We start from the raw sequence: 24,803 nt of genomic DNA on the forward strand, positions 1-24,803 counted from the left end.
CACCCTTAATTACTTCTAGATTCCAAAATGGCGGAAAGGGACGCTTGCGAGCATGATTGCACGGCCACGTTGTGAGCTGTGAAACAGTCAGAGAGAGCGCCTTGGGACCTCGACTCACGAGCTCTTAGAGAACGACCAAGTGGACCGTCGTGCAGCAACAACAATAATGCAGGTGTTTCTGCGGCTGCAGGCGAATCTGTCTCTTTGTGCACGTGTACGGTCACTAGATCCCATGGAGCTAGGGAGGGTGGGATGGATGCTTCAGCTCCACCTTTGCTTCTTCTTGCCTGCCAAAGTCTGTCAATACGGTAAACGACTTGTGGTATGAGATAGAGTTTCGTGACATCACACTTTCACAGCGTCTCGTAGTTGGGAGTTGTTGAAAAAGGTAAAAGGTACGTAGAATAAACAAGATGAGTAATGTCATATATAAATTTTAAATAGATAAATTTTATATAAATTTTTTATAATATAATAAGTTTTATTAATAAATAATAGTTTTTTTTTTATATTTTTTTAAAATAAAGTCTACTTTTTTATAAAAATTTATATAAGATTTATCTATTTGAGATTTGTACAAATCATTTCCTAAATAAGATAAGATATAATGAATAGAAAAGTTACTCTAATCCTTATTAAAGTATTGGAACGTGATAAAAATGCAAGGAATCTTTGAGTTTGGACTGAATCCTTTTTCTTTTGAACCCAAATAGCCAAAAAGTTGATAAACATAAGAGAGACAGGGAAAGACAGAAACAAGTGAAGAGATGGGCCAGAATAATGATGTGGGGATGGGAAGAGATTCCATCACAGATTCACAAAGTATTTTAAAAGCTATCAAGCAATCACTAGTAAGACTAATGACATAAAAATTGAAATACATTTTATAAAACTGGAATGAATTTAAATTTCTTATAATTTTCCGTCTTGACAAATATAATATATGAATTACGCTGCATTAAGGGTCTGTTTTGATACAGAAGTGAGATAAAATTTACTTTATCTAATTTCAATTAATAATTTTATTACTATTCATAAATTATCTCAACTTATCTCATTTTACTATCCGAATGAGCCTAAATGTCATATTAAATATTGTATACATTTAATATTAAATATAATGAGATTGAGGTATTGTATCAATTTTTATAGAAGATATTTGGGTCGAAAGATTATAATAGATCTTGGTTCAAGTGGACCAGCCCAAGTAAGGGCCGCAAGTTCGGACAGAGCTTTGTATTGGGTATGAGGTTTCTGGGTCGGTGGGGAGACTGCCCAACTCCCTGTGCATTCTTTTTAGTTTCCTGTTGGGTTCTTCGACTACCATTGGGTAATGATATCTGGGCCTCTGGCCCTGCGTCCCTACACCCAGTAAATACCACCCTGAAATAGTCCCTCCCCAAAACACGACCCAAAAGTCTAAAACCCTACTAGGAACGGCCAAAACCCTTCCTCTGAAACAATATCCGAGACACCTCTCTCTCCCTGAAGAACAAAATTTTCAGGAATGGCTGATTCGGAATCAAAATCCAAGGAGGGAAATATGAAGAAAAACAAAAAGCGGAAGCTAAGTAGTCCCGAAGAAGCCGAAATACCTCCCAAAACGCAACGTATAGTACCCTCAGAGAATGGCAGAGAACAAACCGATGTAGAGCGTGCCGAAGAGTTGGAGCAGAGAGACCCGAATCAGGAGCTCATAGAAGAAGGTTCCCCATGGAGGAACCTGCAATTGATTTTATCGTTACAGAACAAAGAGCTGGATCTTCATAAGTTAGTCCTTCCTCTTGTCTTTTTATATGTAGCAGTCTGTTTGGTTTCCGAGAACTGGGAAAAGAAAGAAACTTGAAATTTGGGAAATTTACTTACCCAAAAAAGAAAGAAACTTGAAATTCGGTATAGCACTTATGTTTATGTTATTGGTTTTTAATTATAAAAGTCCGTCCGAAATATGAGGACTCTATTTGTTTCATGTAGCATTTAGTATTTGTGTAACAAATGATGGAATTTCAATGCAGGAAACTGGAATTAGCTTCTAGTTTTGTGAAAACGAGGGTCGCGGAAAAAGGCAACAGTGCTGACCGAGATTACGAACCTGTAAAATTATCCCGTTTGGTAGTTTTCCTTAATGATTGGACCCAATCAGTGTTGATTTCTTCAGAAAAGAAAATGAGTGGTGATGGGCAGAAACCTCTGGATGAAGTTATCGAGACGTGTCTAGATTTTAGATGCTGGGAGATTTTCAAATTTTGTTTGGAGGAGTCGTCGAGACTACAAGTTCCTTTAAATTTTTCGCGGAACCTATTACGGCCTATTCTTTATATCGCAAAAGATGCAGTGTCTCTAATGAATAACACGTTGTCCTGGTCACGACAATCTGTTTTTTTTGACGCAAGGTTTAAACTGTACATTGCCGTACTTGATTGTATTTCTTTGGTCTTCTCATCCCATGATGGCTTGTCGAATGAAAATTTAGACATGTGGATGTCAACGGTTGATGCAGTGCTTGAGCTTGTCTTCAAATTTTACACCAAGAATCTTGATGGCGACGATATGGGTGTTTTTGCCCTCCGGTTTTCGTGCTTGGTGCTTGAGCCATTTGCCATGTTCTTGAGGGCCCACCCAACTCGGAAAACAGGGTTTCATGATTTTATAGATAAACTTCTTGAGCCACTGATGCATTTGCTGGCTGTCTTGCACCTACAAATTGGCGGAAGTAATTCTCATTGGACAGGAAACTTACTGAATTTGGTTGAAGATGTTTTGTCTAATGGGCTGTTTCATCCAATCCATATTGATGGGTTTCTGAGCCTGCACAGTACAGATAAGTATGCCACATCTCATGATGGGAAATCAAATAACAAAAAAACTGTCATTAAGAGTTATCATAGACACTTATTTGATAAATTGGAAAGAACTCTGACAGAAAAGGTATCAGCAATGGGTAGCATTGGAGAACTGTTCCACTTGCTTGTTAATCGTGTGAAGTTGTTAAAAAAATCTTCAGTGCTTTCTTTAGGTACCAAGATGAGAGGGAAAGCAGGAGCTTCAAGGCACTTGGAGGATAACTCATTGAGTCATGCCTCTAAGATGTCTTTTGATAGTAGTAGTGTGCTTATAAACAATAGCTATTACTCGGGGAGTTTTAATGCAGACACACGAAAGTCTCTTTTTGATTTTTTTGTACAGATTATGGAGCCTCTTTTGCTCAAGCTCAGTATCTATTTTCAAGATAAACTGGAAGTGGAACCTGAGTTGTCGCAGGTTCATGGAATACTCCAATCTATTAATAATGTACTTGCCAGCTTTATGCATGAAAAGATATATGTAAGAACAGAGGACACATCTGAAGGAGCTTGCCTTTATTTCTTGAAGAAGGTTTATGATATAGTTATTTCATCATTCACCTACTTAAACCGGTTGTCGAAGTTTGATTTGGATAACCATAGACACATTGACATGTTAACTTTATCAGTCAATGAGGTACTTGTTGCCGTGGGTTATCTTCTGGAAATTGAGTATGAGGTTACAGGGAATGACTTGGTAAGCTTGTGGCTTATAATCTTATCTTACTCAACAATTGGCCTCTATTTGGCGGGTATGTTTGATCAAAGCTCATTATTTTCCAAGATAGAAGCTCTTGGATGCCAACTGATTAATCTCCATGGTCAGCTACGCCAGGTTTGTAGATATCCTTCCCTGATCTCATCTGATCACATTCTATTTTCTTGTTTTCTTTTCAAATGTATATACTTGAAACTTCTGGCATTACATGTGGTTTAAGTGATGGGAGTGTGCGTGCGCGCGCCTGTGCACGTGAGTACCTTTTTTTCGGTTTGTAGGAGTTGCAAAGTGCCATGGGGCCGTCATATTTTTTGGGAAATGGTTTTGCCCCGTACTATTCTATACGATCTGTTTCTTTCTTTTCTTCTTTTTTTACCTCAAAATATGGTACAACTTATATCTGGTTTTGCATTGAGTGGTTTCAAGCCTTGTTCTTATACATTTGATGTAGGTGAATAGCTGTGTCTTTGCACTGTGTAAAGCATTAAGGCTTGTAATATCACGAGTTGATGACGGTGAAATAAATTGTACTAGATTTGTTGCTGTTTTACCTACTGAAGCTTATGCAAGATCAGTGGGAATGCTATTATGCTCCCAAGAGTTTAAATGTGCCATTCGTAATGCCATTAAATCTATTCCAGAAGGGCAAGCGAGTGCATGTATCAAGCAATTAACAGCAGACGTATCAGAAACCCTGGGATGGATGAAAGTTAATTGTTCAGAGGCCAAGGGAAAAGAAGTTGGCAAACTGAAAGTAGATAGCGTGCAGAATCCACCAGCAGAACTTTTGGGGAGGGGATTGTCCGAATTGTATGCTCTAGTTCTAGATTCGGTGACTGTCACAACGGGTAACAGTAACCTCCTCGGGGTTTCTATCAAGGAATTGATGATGCTACTAGAACCTTGCATGAATAGCCTTGTTGCAATACAGCCAGATACCATCAACATGTTTCTTTCTTCTGTCACAGGAATAATTTTTGATAATAGGGCAGTTGGGAGTAAAGGTGATTTACCGAAATTTGGTCTCCCCACTTGTTGGATCTTTATATTCTTCTTTCAGTTGTACATGTCCTGCCGAAGCTTATATAGGCAGGCAATAAGCCTTGTGCCTCCAGACTTATCAAGAAAAATGTCAGTTGTAATGGGGGATTTATTCACAGCATACTCTGGAAAGGAGTGGATGGAGAGAACTGATTGGGATGATAAAGGCTATTTTTCTTGGATTGTCCAGCCTTCAGCTTCTCTTGATGTTGTTATACAATCGGTTTCAAATATTTATCTTCAGAATAGTACTGAAGATTGCTCTCCTTTAATTTATGTATTGCATGCTATGGCTCTCCAGAGGCTTGTTGATTTGAATAGGCAGATAAAGTCCCTCGAGTATTTGCAGCAGAGTAATGATAAGCTGCTGGAAAATAAGTTGGTTGACGCTGCTGGATTGTCATTATTTCGTAAAAGAAGTAGAAAGTGGGAAAGGCACATCTCAGTTTTGAGGCAAGAGGCAGCAAATCTTACTGATTTCATAATGGGACATCTACCTTTAGTTGCAAAAGATCAACAATCAATCTCTTCTGATGTCGCCACTTGTATGGATACACCTACCCAAGCTGTGCATGAAACTGAAGAGTGGGATTTTGGGATTTCCTCTGTGAACAAGAAGTCATTGCCCACTGCTCTTTGGTGGATTGTTTGCCAAAATATTGATATTTGGTGCACTTATGCCGCTAAAAAGAAGTTGAAAATGTTCCTTTCAATTTTAATTTGTACTTCCATTCCCTCTTTAACAAGCAACTTTCTGAAGGTTGGGAAACAGTGCATCAATGAATCTAGCCAGCTGAAGAAAGTGACTATGCATCAAATCTCTTCAGCACTTCTGAGGGACTCAATTTTGTATGAACATAAAGTAAGATGCTTACGTAATAACCCTATTATTATGTAAATATAATATTATTTTCTTCAAATTTTCCCTTCCTGCCTGATGTGCTTATGCTTCAGTTTGCTTAGTGTAAATTTTTGCTTTCATTTGATCTGTTGCATTAGTTTGTTTGCAGGTATTTTGCATCAAGATTTTGCCGTGTATTGGAGAAATCGGTGTCACCATTACTTAGAGATTTTTCATCTAGCAATGTTGATTTGAATTCATCTCCTCATTGGCCGGATGTTCTTGGTGCACTTGACAAGTTACCAGTAAATATTTCCAGCAAGGAACATGTTACATATGATCATTTGTCAGATTCAAAACTGATTGCCCATTCATCCGATAAGCTGCCTACCAAAATCTGCAGGGGAAAAAATGCTTTACCTTCCACGAATGTGAACTTTACTGCTTGTCAAAGTTTGCTTAATCTTCTGTGTTGGATGCCAAAAGGATATTTAAATTCTAGATCATTATTACTTTATGCAACTTATTTACTCAACCTTGAAAGGTACACACTGTCTTCCCTGCATGATTGATCCTTATATGTTATGATGTGGGGTGATTTTTGTAATGATCGGGCAATCATGTTTCAGGCTTGTCGTTGGCGGCTTGTTGGAATGCCAGGGTAGGTTGTGCTCACACAGCCAGCACGATCTTTTCAGATTGTTTGTTTCTTGCCGGAAGGCCTTGAAATATATAATTGTAGCGGCTTCTGAGAAGAAGATAGAAACTAGTCAATCCGTATTTACTCCTATATTCCCTGAGGATTCATTTTCCGCTTTATGGCTTTTCAAGTCAGTATCTGCAGTGGTCGAGCTTCAACAGGCAGTGTCAGAAGATAGCACAAATCAATTTAATGATTTAATATTTTCATTGATGGATCACACATCATATGTCTTCTTGACATTAAGTAGATATCAATTTAGTCATGTTGTTCATCTCCTTTTAGATGCAGAGAAGCCTTCTAACGAGCAGTCCCTTTCTGGCAATACCAATCAACAGAATGACTTAATTGAATCTGATGCTTGTTTGGATTCCACCAACTGTATTGAGGCCTGGAAAAGTGCCTGCCTCGTTGCCAAGATTTTGAAAAAAGAGATGCAATGCTTTGTTCTCTCTTTGAAGGATGCTCTTCATAGTGAAAAAGTGGGTCTTGGTGTCAATGTGGTAGATTTGACTAGATTTTCTCCTATAGTTTCTTGCTTTAGTGGGTTTTTATGGGGTCTAGTGTCTGCAATCAATGATAGAGCTGCAAGATACAGCGATAATAGAGGAAAACTATTATGGTGGAAATGTGAACCTCACTCAGAACTCAACTTTTGTATAAATGTGTTTGAAGAGTTCATTAATCTTTTCTTGCGCATGTTTCTCCTTGATGATCAACAGCGCACAAATTTCTATGATGCTCAAAATCATAAAAAGTCAGACTATAGCTCAGCTTTGTTGGGCACAGAGGATATTTCACTGAAAGGCACTGGTGCCTGTGCTGAAATTTCAAGTGGTATACATCATCAAAAATCGGGCGCTGCAGTGACCTTCCCTGTGTCATCTGACATTGATGATGACTCTGTAAGTGCTAGTGTTAAGGGGTCATGGTTGAAAGATGCAAACTTTGCTGCCAGTATTTTGAATGAGGTTGATTCTTTTGACTCCCAATGCATAAACAGGCCTTTGTTGCATAGGTTGCTCAATGGGGATTATCCTGGAGCAGCTTTTTCACTCAGGCAACTATTAATTGCTTCTTCAGCTTTATTGAGGCTAAAATTGCAGATCAATCGGAGTTCATCATTCCCAAGCTTGGTACCAATCTTTGTTGGCATCTCACAAGTCTTGTTACTGGAATTCGTGCATATAGTTGAAATACCACAACCACATTCTTTTGTTTGGTTGGATGGTGTTCTGAAGTATCTGGAAGAGTTGGGAAATTATTTTCCTTCTACTAATCCTACATTATCCAGAAATATGTATGCTAAGTTAATAGAATTACATTTAAGGGCTATAGGAAAATGCATAACTTTGCAAGGAAAAAGAGCTACACTAGCATCTCATGAGACAGAATCAAGCACGAAGACACTCCCTGGTCGCATTGGATTGTCTGAAGCATCTTATTCTCCTGCACCATATTGCTTGGATGAATTTAAAGCTAGGTTAAGGATGTCGTTCAAAACGTTCATAAAGAAACCATCAGAATTGCATCTCTTATCTGCAATTCAGGCTATAGAGAGAGCACTAGTGGGGGTCCGGGAAGGATGTACAATGAACTATGACATAACTGTCGGAGCAGATGGTGGAAAGGTTTCCTCACTTGTTGCAGCTGGTGTTGATTGCTTTGATTTGGTTCTTGAATTTGTTTCAGGTAATGTTTCACATTCAATTTGGACAATTATAGAAATTAATTGTATTGATCCATTCTTTAGCATGTCTGTAAGGGGGCTCACTTGTTTTTGGCATCTACCGTGGGGTTCAGCTATTTGTATTTAAATAGCTACTTCCAGGGTGAGCAAAACCTTTCAAATGGTAGGGGTAAGAATGGAAGATAATCCCTTTATGTTGCATTTAAAATGGATCTTATAAGAGAAAATCGAGTAATTTCTGCCACGTTTTAGTGCTTTTCTTCAATGGTATAACTGCTTCTTATGGAAAAGAAAATTGAAAAAGAAAACACAAATATGCTGTGTTTGGTAAAAGATTTCTTTTTAATTGTAATTTTTTGGAATTATTTATGCTTTTTTCTTGCTTGGGTTAATATGAAAGTTATTCTAAAGCTATGACTAATATGTCATTATGAAAATTCACTGACATTACCATTGTCATACCACCTTTCCATCCCTCTTTAAACTGTCACTACTGCCGTAGTTGCTACTACCGCTGCCACTGCCACTGCCACTACTAGCACATGCCACTGCAAGTTCCACCATCACCACCACTGTTACTGACACCACAGCCACCACCACGACCATCAACAACATACCATTGTGACCTCTAGATTATTGCCACCATCATCACTATATCGTTATAAATTCTTAATTTGAAAATATACGTCCAAACATTTGAAATTTAAATTGATAAGATTAAAGACCTCATCAATCCAAATCTCTTCATTTTGAGAATGCTTAGAAATTTTCAAATTCTTCTTTTCATGAATACAACTCTATAATTCTGTCAAAATCTCATCTTGGTATTGCAAAGGTCGTTTTTAAAAGAACTCTGGAAACTTATTGGGAAAAAAAACTTAGAAGTTAGCTATGGGTTCCAGATTTTCTTTTTTCTTTTTTGGAATTTTTTTTTATAAGTAAGAAGATATTTTATTGATACAGAAATAGGCATAGACCAAGTACACATGAAGTAACATGTCATTACACCTAGTTAGGAACTAGAAACGGTTTCAAGGAAATCGTGAAAGTTGAGACCATTAAAGTCTATAACAATGGCCCACATAAATAAAGTCTTCTAGAAAAAAAAACTCAAAAACTCTTCCAAGGAGTGCTCTTGATCCTCGAAATTTCGGTCAGTCCTTTCACTCCAAATGCACCAAGTAGACAAATGGGAGCCATCTTCCACAGCTGCAATCTGTGGTATCCCGTGATCCCACTCCAACTAGCTAGTAGGTCAACCACCCTCCCTGGCATAACCCATGCTAATCCCAGTTTGCTGAAAAGGTAATTCCATGAAGCCCTTGCAAACTCACAATGTAGAAGTAAATGATCTACTGTTTTGCTGCTATTTCTGCACATACAGGACCTGTCAATGAGGATAAGCCCACATTTCCTTAAATTGTCAATGGTCAGAATCTTCCCTAGGGATGCTGTCCAAACAAATTTGGAATTTCTTCACAACATATTTTAATGTTGTCCTGCTCACATCCTAGAATTTGTACTTTTGCAGTACCAAAATATGAAGTACATCCACAATTTTATTGAATTTCCAATTTAGGGCTCTATCAATCTGATGCATGTTCTGACCTTTGACTTCCTCTTCAGGACGCAAACGTTTGAGTGTTGTGAAAAGACACATCCAGAGCTTAATTGCAGGCTTGTTCAACATAATTCTGCACTTGCAGAATCCTTTAATCTTCTATGGGAGATTTATGCGTAGTGAAGGTGACAGTAATCCGGATCCAGGATCAGTCATTCTTATGTGTGTTGAAGTACTCATAAGAGTTTCTGGAAAACATGCCCTTTTCCAAATGGATGCCTGGCGTATAGCAGCGTCTTTACGTATACCTGCTGCACTTTTTCAAGATTTCTGTCAGCTTAAAGATTCTGAAGCTCCCATTTCATCTTATCCTTCATTGGTCTCGGATAACCAAGTCGCCAATCCACTTGCAAGCATGAATGTTTGTGTTGTAGATCGGTACTTCTCAATTGACCTATTTGCTGCATGTTGTAGATTATTGTATACCATTCTTAAGCATCACAAAAGGTATGGTCTCTCTCTCCCTCTCTCAGGTACACAAAAAAACTTGGTTATAGTGGTTTGTAATTTTTTACAAGTAAATGACCCAAAAAAATGGAAGTGGAAAACAGCAAAATATAAAAAATAAGGGTACTAAACCCTTTGCGTCTTTCTTGCAATTTTGTATTGAAGGGCTTCTGATGGTCTATACAACAGTATTAACTAGTGTTGGCATATTGATGCTCTAGTGACTACTTGATTAAGGTCAGAATATCTGCAGTTTTATTTGCATTAACCCCTGCTTTAGTTTGATCAGTGCCCACTTAATCTGTACCTATATTTAAAAAAAAAAAAAAAATCTCACTTAATCTGTATGAACTGTCCTGCTTTTTTTATGCCTCCTCCCCATCACTGGTGGATGAAAGTAGGCATTATATGTGATTATGCTGATTGTTCTCATTACTTCTAGTGAATGCGAGCGGTGTATTGCTCTACTTGAAGCTTCTGTCTCTGTTCTTCTTCATTGTTTGGAGACTGTGGATACTGATTCAGTCACTAGAAAAGGATATTTTTCGTGGGACTTAGAAGAGGGAGTAAAATGTGCTTGTTTCCTCAGAAGGATTTACGAAGAGGTATGTGATGTTTGTGTTGAAATGCATCTGAATTTGGGATATCAAAAAGGAACCATTAATTTAGATATCACGGAAGAAACCTTACTTCATGGCCTTAATTCCTTTCATGCACAGCAAAAACTGCCTCCTGTCAGGGTGAGTTTTTGAGACATGGTGACCGAGTTGGCTCATTTAGCAATGCCATTGATGTTGAGATAAGTTCATCTGGTCACCATTCTTGGGACTTGGAATATGGGAGTGCATCATTATTCCCTACTCAAATCACTTTTCACTATACCCATTAAAGAAGAAAGAACAAGGAGATACATGCATTTGATATGTTATATAATGAATTGTGGTTCTTACGTTGCAAGAAGTTTAAACGTTCTTGTGATGTTTATTAGTGCAAAGGGATCATTCAAGCAATCAAAGTACTTGAACCTACCATTCTGTACTTTATGTCAATGCGTTTTACAGCTAGTTTGAAATAGTGGACCCAATATCCTTGTCAGGACTTTTCTTTGGTGAATGGGGTCACCAAAGGCTTTAAATCAGAGCTTTTCTTGGGATAAAGCGTTTAGTGCTCGGGAACTGCCCACAAGCTCAGCTTGCTTGTTCAGTAAACCTTACACGTCCGTAAAACTTGTTCCCCATCTAAAGTTCGATCCATTGGGTTTGGCTTTAGTACGCCAAGACTAGGTTGCTATTTTCACCATACATTTTTTAATAGGTATTTTTTCATTTATGCTTTAACATGGTCCTCGGATAAAATGTCATCTATTTCTCACACAAAGAAGATCTTACCCTTAATGATTCTCATCCCCCTGGTTTAATTTTCACATTTATGGCAGATAAGACAGCAAAAGGACATCCTTGGCCGCCATTGTTCCCAGTTTTTGTCCAATTACATATGGGTTTTCGTGGGATATGGCTCTAGCAAAACTGGCATCAAAAGGTAATTTTTTTATATCCTTAAATCTGATTGATCTCATTATGAAGAAGTGCAAATTTATTTCTGTTTAAACTACTACTTCTGTCATATAATTCCAAAACGCTTTTTTATTTCTAAAGATGGTGCATCTTTCCTTGCTGGCCAAAATGTCCCCTCTAAAGATCTTATTTCCCTCTTTCCGTGGTTTAGAGTTAAACCATGGGAGGAAAATATTGGAGAAATGAGCCAACCTTAAAAAGTTGGCTCTTCTGAGAGGAGAAGCTTAGTGGGGGATAAGCACCTGCTCTCATGCTATAGTAGCTGAACCATTTTATTGTGAATCTGCAGGGAAATAGATGAAGCTCTAAGACCAGGTATATATGCTTTGATCGATGCCTGCTCAGGGGATGATCTTCAATATCTTCATACTGTATTTGGAGGTAAAGGAATCTCAACTTGATATAAAAAATGATTTTTAGAAAGAAATGCTCCATTCTCACTTAATCTCTTATCACTTGTGAAGAGGGTCCTTGCAGAACCACACTTGCAACTTTGCAACATGATTACAAACTGAATTTCCAGTATGAAGGAAAAGTCTAGTCGAAATATTTTGCTGTCTGGATATGATTCATCTAATCGATACAATACAAGTCCTACCGGTGTTCTAAAAAAATATCATAAAGGAAGCACAATCCATGTAAGTAGGAGATAAAGGCAGACATAGGTTTTATAATGTTGTATAATGCAAATTGTTTTTTCTTTCTTTCGCCCCACACCATAGATTCCTAAGTTGTAGTTTGTTTGAAGTGTACATATGAACCCAATTTGCTTTCAGGATATCTTGGTTCCGCTGTTGCCTTTTCTAGTATAAATGGCTTCACCAGTGTTGTAAATTGCAACCTTTTTTTTAAAGCATTTCCAAATTTTAATCGGTACTTTCTCATTAATATGCTGAATTGTTATGTTAAGAGCACTACCATTAGATTAGCTATTCAAAGTAAAAATTTGGCTAATACGTGACTTTTTGGCTTTTGACTAATTACTCAAAACTTGAACTCTACAATGAATTAGCTATCTCATTCTATATAATAATAAAATATTATAAATTTTTAAATATATTTTTAATACAATTTTTTTATTTGTTTAAATACTTTATTTTTATTTTCATAATCTCTAACTCTCCTCAACAAACTCCAACAATTATTTTCATTTTTATTTTCACAACTCTCCCCAACAAGCATTTCTAGTTGAGCAACAAATTGTGCTGCTGCTACTATAATTTAAGCACTACTACTATTGTTCACAATCCAACAATCTATACTTTTAGCTAGGGTTGTACAAAATTCGGTCCGGATTGGACCAAATAATGTACCGTTCGGTCTCCGTCTCAAAAATTGTGGATTGAAGAAATTCGGTCTAGTCCTGGAGTTAATAAATTTTAGACCAGACTGGACTCCTATATATATATTTAAAATATTTTTAATAATTAAAATATTATTTTTATATAATAATTATATAAGTTAATAATGTAATTTTCATCTAATTATTATTATTGACCATATAAAATATTAAATAATATATGCTATCAATTAATAATAAATCATAAATCATGTGATAATTTGTTATTATATGTAAATAGTTAATATATCATACATTCATACATACTGTACTATTTAAACTTAATTAAAGTAATTAGGTAATTTTTTTTTAAACACGTAAGTTGCAAGCAAGCATGAATAATCTATGTACAATAAAATTATTTGATATTCATTAACCATATATAAAATGTATGATATTATTAATAATTATGCATCATAAATATAATTATAGTTAAATATTTTTTAATGAGTTAGTTACATAATTCACATTAATAATTCTTTTAATTTTAATTTTAGTAATTTAAATAATTTGTTTTATTAATTTACTTGAAAAAAAAAATAAAAAAATAAAATAATTGGGCCAAATAGAACAAACCAGATCGAATCGGACTAGATCGATAGCCTACCAGTCCAGTCTCTATGGGTGTTCGGTCCGAAAAAATGGTGGACCAAAATTTTGGTCCATCACCTCCCGGACTGGATCAGACCAATTTACACCCCTATAGTTTCAACACTACTGCTCTAGTTGCCCAAAACTTACAAATCAAATAAAATTACAACTACAAATAGACTACTCAAGACAACTACAAATCAAATCACAAGTTTTGCGAAGAGAGAAAAAGAACATGTAAGGATATAGTTGTTGCCCAAAATTTATACAAATTATCACAAAATGTTGTTGCCCATATATAACAGTAGCTCATAGTTGCTGTCCACATGTTATCACAAAAAACACAGGAGCATATAGTTGCTGCCCAAAATTACACAAATTATCACAAAACTAAGAAACTTCGGAGATGAGCTAGCCACGAAGTTGTTTATGGCGATGAGGACTTGTCTTGGACATAGTTGTTTATGGCGATGAGAACTTGTCTTGGACATAGTTGTTTATGGAGACAGGGACGAGCTAAAGAGAAAAAAACACATTTTTTAAAGAAGAAATGTGTGAGAGAGAAAGAGAACAGGTGGGATGAGAGAGAAAGAAGAGAGGGCGGTGCGGTGCGGTGGTGCCTTCAAGACTAGATGAAACAGTCGTGTGTGGGCAGTGGTGATGTTCAATCAAATCCATTGCCTAAAATGAGGGCAGAGGAAGGGCTCCGTTGAAGGGACGTCGATGACAGAGGTGATACTGGTTGAGTCAAAGTTGAACCAACGATAATGGATGATGATACTGCCAGGGGAGCTGATGGTGGCAATTGGTGGGGGGGGGGGGGTGAAATTTTTGATGCGTGGGAAAGAAATGGAAGTAGAGAGAGAGGAGAAGTGCGTGGGAAAGAAACTCGGATGAAAACTCGAAAAGAAACAAGAGAGAGGAGAAGTGGGTTTGGTTGGAGAAATATTCATTAAAAAATAAGATGACCCAACTACAATTTAAGTCATATTTGAATAACAACTGTAGATGAAAACTCGGATGATCTTGTTATGGCTAATCCAATGCTAGCGGACTTAACCTCAAATTCATCATATTTGCTTAGATGATGTTTGTATAATTTTTGTTTTTTCCTCTTCTAGAAAGAGAAATTGTCTAAAGTTTACTAATCCTTTTTGATCAGTGTTTCCATCATCCTCTCCGTTCCTTTTCCAATACCTTTTGTGTACAAGTTTTTCAGCTAGTGTTTTTAGTCCCTCTTCTCCACCGACTCGGTTTTGATTAGATCTACTGTATTCTGACAATTGACGGCCTGCACGCACCCCACCATGCAACCCCCCATCCGCCGATCTATAGGGACGAAGCAAAACCACAGCGAAAATTTTTGCGTATGAGGCTCACGCGCGGCTTGTTCTGCGCATAGTCCTCATGCGCCATAGCGACAAAACCTATTTGGTGGCTACATGCGCTGCCACAGGCGAGCGTGAAGAAACCCAGTCCGCCACAGTCCAACCCATTTGATACTGGTTTCCCTACTATATTTCTATTTTCTCAACCGATGATCTTAAGGAATGGAATGCAGGTTTCTTTAGGAAACATATCAGAACAACAAATTGCAGTGCACCTTTAACATCCATCGCCTCCAGCGGTAGCATCATAGTTCGCACAACTATGTGAACTATAAATAACCGTCATTTAAAATAGCGCCCTCTTTTATAGGGTACGGTTGGTGATCAAGTTTTTTGTCCCAAAATCTAATTTCTTTTTCATCTTTATGTTGTGGTTGTTGTATTAAGGTGTTTGTTGAGAAACTCACATCCTCTTCATGTATCTCGTTTTCCTTTTTTTTAATTGTAAAGCGACATCTTACTCTCTTTAAGATGCTTCTGGACTGAAGGAAAGAAGTTTGGCAGTACTTCGTTTGGACGTTAGGGAAGTTAAGTTATGACAGGCTCATTATATATGTCCAGTTTCTTGGTTTCGGATTACAAAAATGATAGCTAGTCCTCTATTTGACGATGAAACTTGATTGAATTATTGTGGTACTCCTGTTTTATCACTCGCCGATTGTTAGCTTTTATTATTATTATTTCATTTTAGAATTGTTTTCATTTACGAGCTAACTCTCTTCTTTTCATCAATAACGCTGTGGTAGTGAGTTGGCATTATCACAGCCATTCGCTCAAAATTTAATTTTCAAAGTGAACCTTTTGTACAGTTTTAGGGTATACTGTATACAAGTCTCGTGTACATAATTTGTAAAAATTGGATAAATTTAAAATCTATATAAAAATATATATTTTTAACTATGGGTTTTTTTTTCAATGAAAATAGGCAAAACTTGTATATCCTAAAATTAAATCTAAAATTAATATTGGCATTGTTGTTATTAGTTGGCTAGTGGAACTTGATGCATTTATGTAAAAGGTTTTAAAGGTTGTTTGGTTGTTGAACTAAACTCAACTCATCTCAAACCAATCATTGATGGGACCCACTACTTTTTCAATTTCTCATAAAAAAAATTAAACACATCTCAACCTACTTCATACATTTTAATCTCAAAAGTTAAATCCGTCTCAACCTAAACAAGTTTAAACTATCTCAATGAAATCTATAAACTACTACTATTCACAACTCAATCTAACTCATCTCAATATTCAAACGTAGTAACATGATCAATGAGAAATCTAAATTAAGTATGATTTTGTGATGGAACATAGAGTTGAGACCTTATGTTTTGCAATGTAAATTGACTTTGTGTGGAGAAAATTAAATGATTGGTTTTTCCATATGGAATTATGGTGATTAAGATGTAGTTTGGATAATGAGTTGAGATGAAAGTTAAGAGTTAAATAAAATATTATTTTTTAATATTATTATTGTTTTGAAATTTTAAAAAGTTGAATTGTTTATTATATTTTGTGTGAAAATTTTATAAAATTATAATAATAAAATGAGATGAGATGAGATGAAATGAAATACTTTTTATATCCAAACCGGACCTATTGAAAAAAAAAAGGATCTTATTGGTATAATAAAGTAGGGTTGTTATCTAATTATAGCCTACAGGGTTAAGATGAATGTGTGTTATCCATCTGCCATCATAATAATAACTAATCGTTTTAGAATACAGTTCCGCTTTGGAGTGGTAAGGCTATTTTCAGCCTTATAACAACACACAATCAAAAACTGACATCTCAGCATTACACAAAGTAAAACTATGAGGATGACTACATAAAATTTCTACCTAAAATTAAAAACCCTAAAAAAGTATTTTCCATTTCCTCTTTGTTGCTACGCCGACATTGTGCATCTTTGTTCCCTTCACCACCTGTCGCCACCACATGCAAGTCCGACGCTAGGCAGCCCGCCGCCAGTAGCCAATTCGATGCCAGGCAGCTTGCCACCACCGTCGTCCTCCATGGTTTGTTTTGAAGATGCATTTTCATTTCAGAGTCATCCTCACCAATAACATTAAGATTTTGCTCCGATAATGCAGCCCACCCATGGATTTCGAATCATCTTCATTTCGGAGTCATCTTCATTTTCAGGGTGTTCACCAAAAAAAATAAATTACATTTTTGGTATACCTTTGAAGATGCATTTTTCATTTCGGACACAATTTTCAGTATACTCATATCCGATTCAACAAGATTTTCAATAATGCAGTACTATTTAATTAATAATGCATTTCACCTTTCGGAGTCAATATGGGCAAGGGGCTTTCATATGGGAGAGAGGTATGGGCTATCTGGGCGAGGAGAGAGGACGTTCTATTTTCAGAGGAGATGAATTTTTATTCTACTATGTCTCGCATCCACTATTAATTCATGGGTATTGTTGATGTCCTGTTTCACAGCTTGGACAACTCCACGCTGCTGAGCTCGATCTGGATCCTGTTGAGATAGAGAATGAGGGCTTGGGGCACCGTGATACCTTCGATGCCTAAATAAGTTGTTGGGAGAGAGTGGCAAAGCAAGTGAAAGTGAGAAGTATTCAATCAGAGAGAGAGCCCCCCAGAGGGTATGTGGGGGTATTTATATACCTGGCCAAAGTGATCTTCTGACAAAGGGATTTGAGGTGGTGTCGTATGTACCTGTCAGCCGGGTTGTGGGGGTGTTGCCCATATATCCTTCTGTCGCGTTCCGTGTTAGCATTTTGTCAAGTGGAAGGGTCCCATGCCTGATCATGGCAACCACTGACACCTCAATCCCGGTCGTGTCGTGCTTGGTGTTGTCTTCCATTTAATGCAGCGTGGCCATGGTCAAGAGAGCTCGCCGTCAGTACTAGAGTGCAGGGGTTGTCCCTGACACCCTGCTTCTGAGTTGTCGGCGCCTCCGTCTGTGTTGCTTTCAGTGCTCAGGGTGTCATGATCCTGCCTAACACCTTGATTTGGCTCTGGCGCCTTGATCGTGAGCGGTCAGGGGCAACCCAGGGCCTACCCAAGGCGCGTCTTCTACCTCTTCTTATCATGGGCCTTCTGGGTTGGTCAAACCCTCTTTGGTCTAGTCTCGGCCCATGTTACTCAAGCAACCTGGGCTAGACCAGCTCGGTCCAACCTGAGTCTAGAGGATAACTCCTCTCACAGTACCCTGCGAATTCCTAACATATTTGTAGGGTAGGAATTGAAAAGAAAAGAAACGTTATGGTTCTCTCATACCCGCGACCGTCCTTCTGCCGTATTAAAGTCTTGGTGGTGTAACTGTTGCTTCATGTCCATGTGTGGAGTCGGGGTGGAAGTGCAGCGTCCACGTGCATGTCTCCCGCTGTTTGATTTCCTGGGGGGCGTTAGTGGTTTGGGGCACTCAAAACGACCCCGCGATGTTTTGGCTGCCCTATACAAATTTGGAGGGGGTTACTCCTACTCTTCTACTCAAAGTTGTCCCATCAGCGAACTTCCCGCCAGTGTAAAGTGCTCGAGATTAGGCCATGTCAACCACTCACCCAACTGGCGGCAGTTGGTGCCATCACGTCACCTCGTTCGTTTCTTAAAAACTGTCATGTCCTTTCAATTTCTGACCCACGGTCTCTTCGTTGCCTGTCGAACACCAACCGTCACCCACTCCCCTATTTAAGCCTTCGTTTCCCATTCGTTCCTTCCAGTTCTACCTCTGCACTCCTGAAATCCTCATGTTCCTTATTTTTCAGTTTTCCTTAGAGCTTATTTCTATTTCCCGCTCCCATATCTTCTTCGAGTGCCTTGCCATGGCTGCACTCAGAGAACCCGAAGGTCGTATCCTCTCATTCGCTAGGAGGAATTGGGAGTCGATCGTCACAGCCAACGACCTTCGTGCATGGCGAAGGTCGTACGCCATTCATCTTGAGGTGGTCATGGAGATTCTTGGCCGCCGTGTTCCCATTGTGGATGCGGATGGGATGGCGACACAAGTGGCCCTCTTCCCGTTGATGATTTCTAAAGGGTTGTGCCTGCCATTCTGCCGCCCCATTTGGGATATCCTTGACTTCTTGAAGTTGGCCCCTACATAACTCCACCCCAACACCTGGCGAATCATGGTTGCGAGTTGCATAATCTTCCAGTAAGTGTTGAGCGAGGGCCCAGAAGACTATCCTGACTTGACTGCTCAGGAATTCTTGTCAGTCTATCAAATATTGTGCCTTAATGGGAGTTTGTGCAGTTTCCAAGCTCAGGCCCCGAGAAGCTCTTTGTCACTCTAGAGAGGCGCTTGTCTTCCATCAAGGAATGGCAACGACACTTGTTCTTCATCTTCGGCTCGGGCTGGGAGTATCCCCAAGGAGAGCAAGTTCACCAGGAATTTCCCATCCGGGGCAGTTTGGGCCAACGTACTGCGGAGTCAATCTCTCTCGATCAAACTGTCCGAGAGAGAGGAGCTCAGGGTTGCGACTGTTTTGTCTTGGGTGGCCGCCCACCCAGTCGCGTTTGAGACGGACGCGCTATTGACAGAGCTTAACATCAGGTGGCACCTACTCCTTCCTGATCGATCATTTGTGCTCGATCGGAAGTTTCAATACGTTCCCCTTTCTTCTCATGGGATGAAGCGCCAGCCTTCCCCTCGTGCAGTTGATGATCAGAGCAAACGACGTCGGACCAACAATAGTGACGCTAGGGTCACCTCTGGGTTGGGGGCTCGGGGCCCTCGTTTTCACCCCTCCAGCTCTTCTCGCTCCGTTCCACCGAGCTCCTCTGGTGAGGCTTCAGCCAGTTCATCTCGTCGACCTGTGCCGGGATCTCCATTCAGCAGTTCGATGCTGCTACCCGACCAGTTCCGTCGAGAGTCCCACATGGTACCTCTCGCAGCTCTTTTCACTTGGCCCCAACGGGGTCTACTCGAAACAAATTTGGCAGTATTTCTTCCCCAACTTCGACAAGCACCTTCCATTGTGGCTCGTCCAGCTCTTCTCGACAAGTCCCGACCACCGATGCAGCTTGCCCTTCATCCATACATCATGTGGTCCCACTGCCACTATCTGCTTTTGATGATGATGAAGATGAGGAGGACGACCTCACCCTCAACGCCATCTTTATCAATGCCTTCATGAATCTTGTTCCCCGTGGGGCCGTCGAGTCCCTGCCCTCTTTCGAAGATACTCTTGCCGAAGAGGAAGTTGCTTGTGCCATGCCTCCGGCCAGGCCCTCAATACTTCGATTCCTAATCACCATGGGGAGCCCCCAAGCACCAGAGCGCAGCGACCACTAGGTCTCCATCCCCTCACCCTCACTGGGGCTCTCTCCTGAGCTCGCTGTCAAGTCTTACTTGGTCTCCGATGACCAAGTGCCACAACCCCCCCTCCTAGGATCCGGTGAGCCCCTAGGTAGGAGAGGTTGTTCCTCCAGTCAATGAAACGCCTGTAGTCGTTGAGGTGATCTCCTCCTCGACATCCATCGTTAACGAGAAGGGCGCGACCTCGGATGGTTCGGAAGATCTCTTGATGGGGTCGTTCGCCCAAGTCGAGTCGGAGGTTGGAGGAGCCTTCCTCTCCCCGTGGTGCTCAAGGTCTAGAGGGGCTTGTTCCTGCTGGTGGAGTTCAAGTGAGCCCGAGCTCGGTTTCTCCTAAAACTGTTCTCGGGGCGCTTTCGCCCTTCTAATGCTAACCGGTGTGGGAGTGTCCATGCAATGGGCCCGAGCACTTTAGTTTTTCTTCTTGTCGTCTTTTCTCTAATCATTGTTTACAAATTTCAGGTCACAGACCGATTGGCGGTTATGATCGTGGGCGAACGAAAAGCCCTCGAGGAGGAGAACCGGGCGCTCTGCTCCTTATCCCTTCTAACTCACCTAGAGATTCGCAAGGCGAACCAAGAAATAACTGAGCTGACCTTAGTGCGCGAAGATTTGATGGAGGACCTGGACACGCTAAGGGAGTCCAACAAACTCTTGTGCTCGGAGAACAAGGGGCTTCGCAAGGATCAAAAGTCAGAGGACAAGGAGTTGGGCTCAACGAGGGAGGAAATTTCACAGCTCATGAGGAGATCCAACGCCTTGGTGAGGAGAGAGGCCGAGCTGGAGGGGAAATTCTAAGGTTGGAAGGCGAGCTACAGTCTGTTTAGAGGAGCCTTTAGAGGTTCAGGAGTGCGAGGGCTTCAAAGGCCGCGCAGCGTACACGACTGCTTCTCCATTACTTCGTGCTTACGCGGTCCGTCTGCATGCTGGGGGCCGTAGTGCAATGATGCTGGGATTGAATCCATTCCTTGGAAGGGGATCTAATCCAGGTGTCGGATACTGTCTCTGCTCGGGACCTCATGATTTCGACCATGCAGGTTGCCGAGAAGGCTTTCAGGTCCCAGATCCGAAGTGCGCTGGCTATTCGGGACGAGGCTTGGGGGTATGGATATAAAGAAGGCCTTGAGTGTCTAAGAGACTACCTAAAGGAGAACTCCTCGGTGGACCTCAATGCTCTCTAGCTTTCTTCCCTCGGGCCCTCGCGCCAAGCCTACCGGTTCGTCAAGAACCTGGGAAGGAAGCAAATGTCGTTGGCATTCCATGATGCTCCTCCTCCCCTTGATTCAGTAGCCTTTCTTTTTTTTGTACTTTCCATGCCCGCTAGGGCCAATAATGTAAAAGAACAATGATATATAGTAACTTTATGTTTTTGGTGCCATCACGTTTCCTTTACTCTTGTGCATTTTTCTCTTCTGCTTCCTTTCTCTTGCTTGTAGCACGAAGGTCGGTAGTCGCAGCGAATCCAGAGACTCAGCTTGTAGTACGAAGGTCGGCAAGTCGATGGACTTGTGTCTGACTGGTCGTGTGGGCAAGCCCTGAGGACTTTGGCCCTAACCAATACATCGTGGTGAGTACAGAAACTCAACTTGTAGCATGAAGGTCGGCAAGTCGAGGGACTTGTGTCCGACTGGCTGTCGGTAGGGCAGAGCTCGGGAGGCTCTAACCCTAGCCATACTTCACGGTCAGTCCAGAAACTGGGCTTGTAGCACGAAATTCGGCGAGTTAAGAGACTTGTGTCCTACTGGCTGTGGGTGGGACAGAGCTTGGGAGGCTCTGGCCCTAGCCATACTTCGCGGCAAATCCAGATACTCGACTTGTAGTACAAAGGTCTGCAGGTCGAGTGACTTGTGTCTGACTGGTTGTGTGGGCGAGCCCTGGGGGCTCTGGCCCTAACCAATGCACCAATTGGCTGGAGTATGTCTCTAGTGAAGCCTTTGAGGGGCATTGGTGCATGGCATGATTCCCATTCTGACGAAGACTTCCCAGAATAGGATATCAGTAGAATTGCCATTGTCAATTAGGACCCTTCTCGTCATGTAGTTGGCAATCTGCACGGTCACTACCAAAGCATTGTTGTGAGGGTGGAGGATGCCCTCCTCATCCTTCTCACCAAAAGTTATGATCGTCCCCCTGAATGGCTCTTGGAGCTCAGGACCACCCTGTCGATGGTGAACACTTCTTCATACCAGGCCTTTCTGGTGTGGGCCCTCCGTGCTGAGGAGGTGGTCCCTCTCCTGACATATCATCCCGCAATCGTGTGGATTTCACCCATAGAATCATTTCCTCTGGCCGAACTTCTTCGGCACAAACTTACTCTGAGGCGTCCTCCCGCCCTTCGCCTCGCTGGACTTTCACTTCTCCATTGCTGCATGCGACCATCAGGTCATTGTGCATGCCACTCGTCACCCCGCTAGTCTAGAAGAGCTTCTAATTCTTCCATTTTTTGCCTTCTGGTGAAGCAGTCTTTTGTTCTGAGGCTATCAATGTAGTGGTAGGTGCAGTATTTAGGGTGGGTCGAGCCCTATTGTTGTTCTTCCCACGGGCTCAAGTTTCTTTCGGCCTCCACGGCCATGCGGGAGTGTGTGCTTGGTCCAAACCGCCCGCGTGCAGGCTGCTCTTCCTTGCTCTTGGCCTTACACGTCTTATTCCTATTACATTATCGGCTCGCACTGCTACTCTACCCGGTGGCTTTCTTGTATGCCCGTTCCAACTCGGCCTTCCGAGGGGCCTTTAGCGCCCAAAGTGTATCTTCGGCGTTAATGAAATCATCGGCTCGATCCATGAACTCCCTTCACGAAGTGGGAGTCTTCCACGTGATCTCGGTCATAAAGGGGTTATGGGACAGACCCCCTAGTAGAGCTGCCAGAGTGATCTTTTCATCTTGGTCGTCTGTTGTCATGTGCTCTCTGTTGAACCGAGAGAGATATGACTTCAGGATTTCATCGTCCCACTGCTTCACAATCAAGAGATAGGCAGCAGGATGCCTCATTTTCCTGCTTGCCATGAACTGCATCAGGAAAAGACGAGCGAGCTCGACGAAGCTGTCGATAGTACCAGGCGGTAGGGACCCGAACCATGCTCTCGCTGTCCCTTTTAAAGTGAGAGGAAACGCCTTGCACGCGACTTCTCCTAGTAACTCGTGCAGGGTCATATGGGCTTTAAATGTTTCCAAATGTTCCAAGGGTTCCTTGTACCTGTTGTACACATCTATCTGCAAAACTTTGAATATTGGGGGAAGAGAGATTGTCATAACCTCAGCACTATATGGCAAGTCTGTGCTGGTGAGCAACTAGTCCACCGTGGACGTTGTGCCCATCTATTTGGCCATCTCGGAGTATTTGTCCACGGAGCTCGAGGTGCATCCTGCGCCATTCTTCTTTGGCTGCCATTACCTCAGGTACTCAACAGGGCTCAGAGTGGTGGTTGTGCTCGCCTCCCTCCAACTCCCTGTTGGTTCTCCACTGGGAGGCATTCTCTTGGCGGAAAGCTGTCACCTCCTCCATCAACTTCCGTATCGTTTCACCTTGTTCGTTGACTTTTGTTTCCATTGATTCGGGTTGTTCTTCTTCACGACGTGAGGCTTGGGAGCATGTTGTTGCCGGCATGCTAAGGATACGCTACTATAGGAAAGAAAAAGATCCCACAGATGGCGTCACGGTTGATGTCATGTTTCACAGCCTGGGCAACTCCACGCTGTTGAGCTCGGTCTGGATCCTGTTGAGATAGAGAACGGGGGCTCAGGGCGCCGTGATACCTTCTATGCCTAAGTCAATTGTTGTGAGAGAGTGGCAAAGCAAGTGAAAGAAAGAAGTATTCAATCAGAGAGCGAGCCCTCCAAAGGGTGTATGGAGGTATTTCTATACCTGACCAATGTGATCTCAAGGGCAATCCATACTTATGATTAGGCCCTACTTAAGGTGCGTCTTCTACCTTTTCCAGTTATCGGCCTTCTTGGTTGATTTGGCCCTTTTCGGTCTAGTCTCGACCCATGTTCCTCAAGCGACCTAGGGCAGATCCGTTTGGTTCAGTCCAAGTCAAGAGAATTACTCCTCTCATAGGTAGGGTACGTGGTAAAAATATTATTAAAAATTATTTTGGGCTCTTTATCAACATTACCGGTGAAAAGATATTTCGTTTAACAGTATGTCAGTATGTCGGCAACTGGAAGTAATAGAATGGCCATCACTAATTATGAGTCATGACTATAGAGAGGACCACCAAAACAGCCAAAGGTTAATCATAATTTTTTGTGAGAAACGAGTGGCCCACCCTAAAGTGTGTTTGGTAGAGAAGAAAAGTGGAGAGGAATCACTATTCTCAAAAGATATCATTATGCTAATGGACGACGTTGATGGGACAACCACCGAATACGTGGATTGAAAACTACTTTTGTGGTCGAGATTAAACTAAGATATGATTTTGTTATTTATTCCACCTTCTTGATTATGTGTAAATTATTTTTTATAAAAAAAAAAACACAAATTTAAGAGTTACATTCAAAATTCACGTATTAATAATAGTTATAATTGTGAATATGTAAATATTATATAATTATTTAAAAAAAATATAAAATTTATGTGAAAAAAAATTAATTTATTAATAATAATTTTTTTTAAAGTAATTGAATGATATTTAAATATTCTATGATTATATATAATATTATTTTTTATTAATAAATCTCATAATATCTAAAAAGAAATGAGTAAAATTTGTACATCAAA

General features: G+C 40.6%; 2 protein-coding genes across 3 annotated transcripts; one reads left to right on the forward strand and one right to left on the reverse strand.

Annotated features, from left to right (window-relative positions):
- The first annotated feature begins 1,393 nt into the window (after positions 1–1,393).
- On the forward strand, positions 1,394–12,359 carry LOC121254536. 2 transcript variants are annotated; one of them, XR_005938657.1, is made up of 10 exons: positions 1,394–1,770; positions 2,016–3,678; positions 4,013–5,464; positions 5,602–5,987; positions 6,073–7,835; positions 9,460–9,901; positions 10,344–10,506; positions 10,998–11,215; positions 11,337–11,440; positions 11,765–11,801. XR_005938657.1 is itself a non-coding variant. In XM_041154619.1 (10 exons), the coding sequence occupies exons 1-10, from the start codon at positions 1,508–1,510 to the stop codon at positions 12,014–12,016; spliced, it is 6,405 nt and encodes a 2,134-aa protein (XP_041010553.1). In that variant the 5' UTR covers positions 1,396–1,507; the 3' UTR covers positions 12,017–12,359. The 2 variants fall into 2 exon arrangements, 1 of the variants encoding a protein (XP_041010553.1); XM_041154619.1 differs by lacking the exon at positions 10,998–11,215 and adding an exon at positions 11,940–12,359 and having other exon boundaries at positions 1,396–1,770; positions 11,765–11,856.
- Positions 12,360–22,873: 10,514 nt separating this feature from the next.
- On the reverse strand, positions 22,874–23,554 carry LOC121254329. The gene is made up of 2 exons (XM_041154321.1): positions 23,475–23,554; positions 22,874–23,276 (listed from the first exon to the last, which is right to left on the reverse strand). Exons 1-2 carry the CDS (start codon positions 23,552–23,554, stop codon positions 22,874–22,876), a joined length of 483 nt encoding a protein of 160 aa, XP_041010255.1.
- Between the last annotated feature and the right edge of the window lie 1,249 nt (positions 23,555–24,803).

Source organism: Juglans microcarpa x Juglans regia, chromosome 3D (assembly GCF_004785595.1).
Source record: "Juglans microcarpa x Juglans regia isolate MS1-56 chromosome 3D, Jm3101_v1.0, whole genome shotgun sequence".
NCBI classification, from domain to species: Eukaryota; Viridiplantae; Streptophyta; class Magnoliopsida; order Fagales; family Juglandaceae; genus Juglans; species Juglans microcarpa x Juglans regia.

Coding starts and splice junctions, on each gene's coding strand:
- LOC121254536 (XM_041154619.1), top strand. CDS start 1,508: ATGGCTGATTCGGAATCAAAATCCAAGGAGGGAAATATGAAGAAAAAC. Junction 7,836..9,459: donor GGTTCTTGAATTTGTTTCAG/GTAATGTTTCAC, acceptor CTTCCTCTTCAG/GACGCAAACGTTTGAGTGTT. Junction 9,902..10,343: donor ATTCTTAAGCATCACAAAAG/GTATGGTCTCTC, acceptor CATTACTTCTAG/TGAATGCGAGCGGTGTATTG.
- LOC121254329 (XM_041154321.1), bottom strand. CDS start 23,554: ATGCCTCCCAGTGGAGAACCAACAGGGAGTTGGAGGGAGGCGAGCACA. Junction 23,277..23,474: donor AGCCCTGTTGAGTACCTGAG/GTAATGGCAGCC, acceptor TGTGTACAACAG/GTACAAGGAACCCTTGGAAC.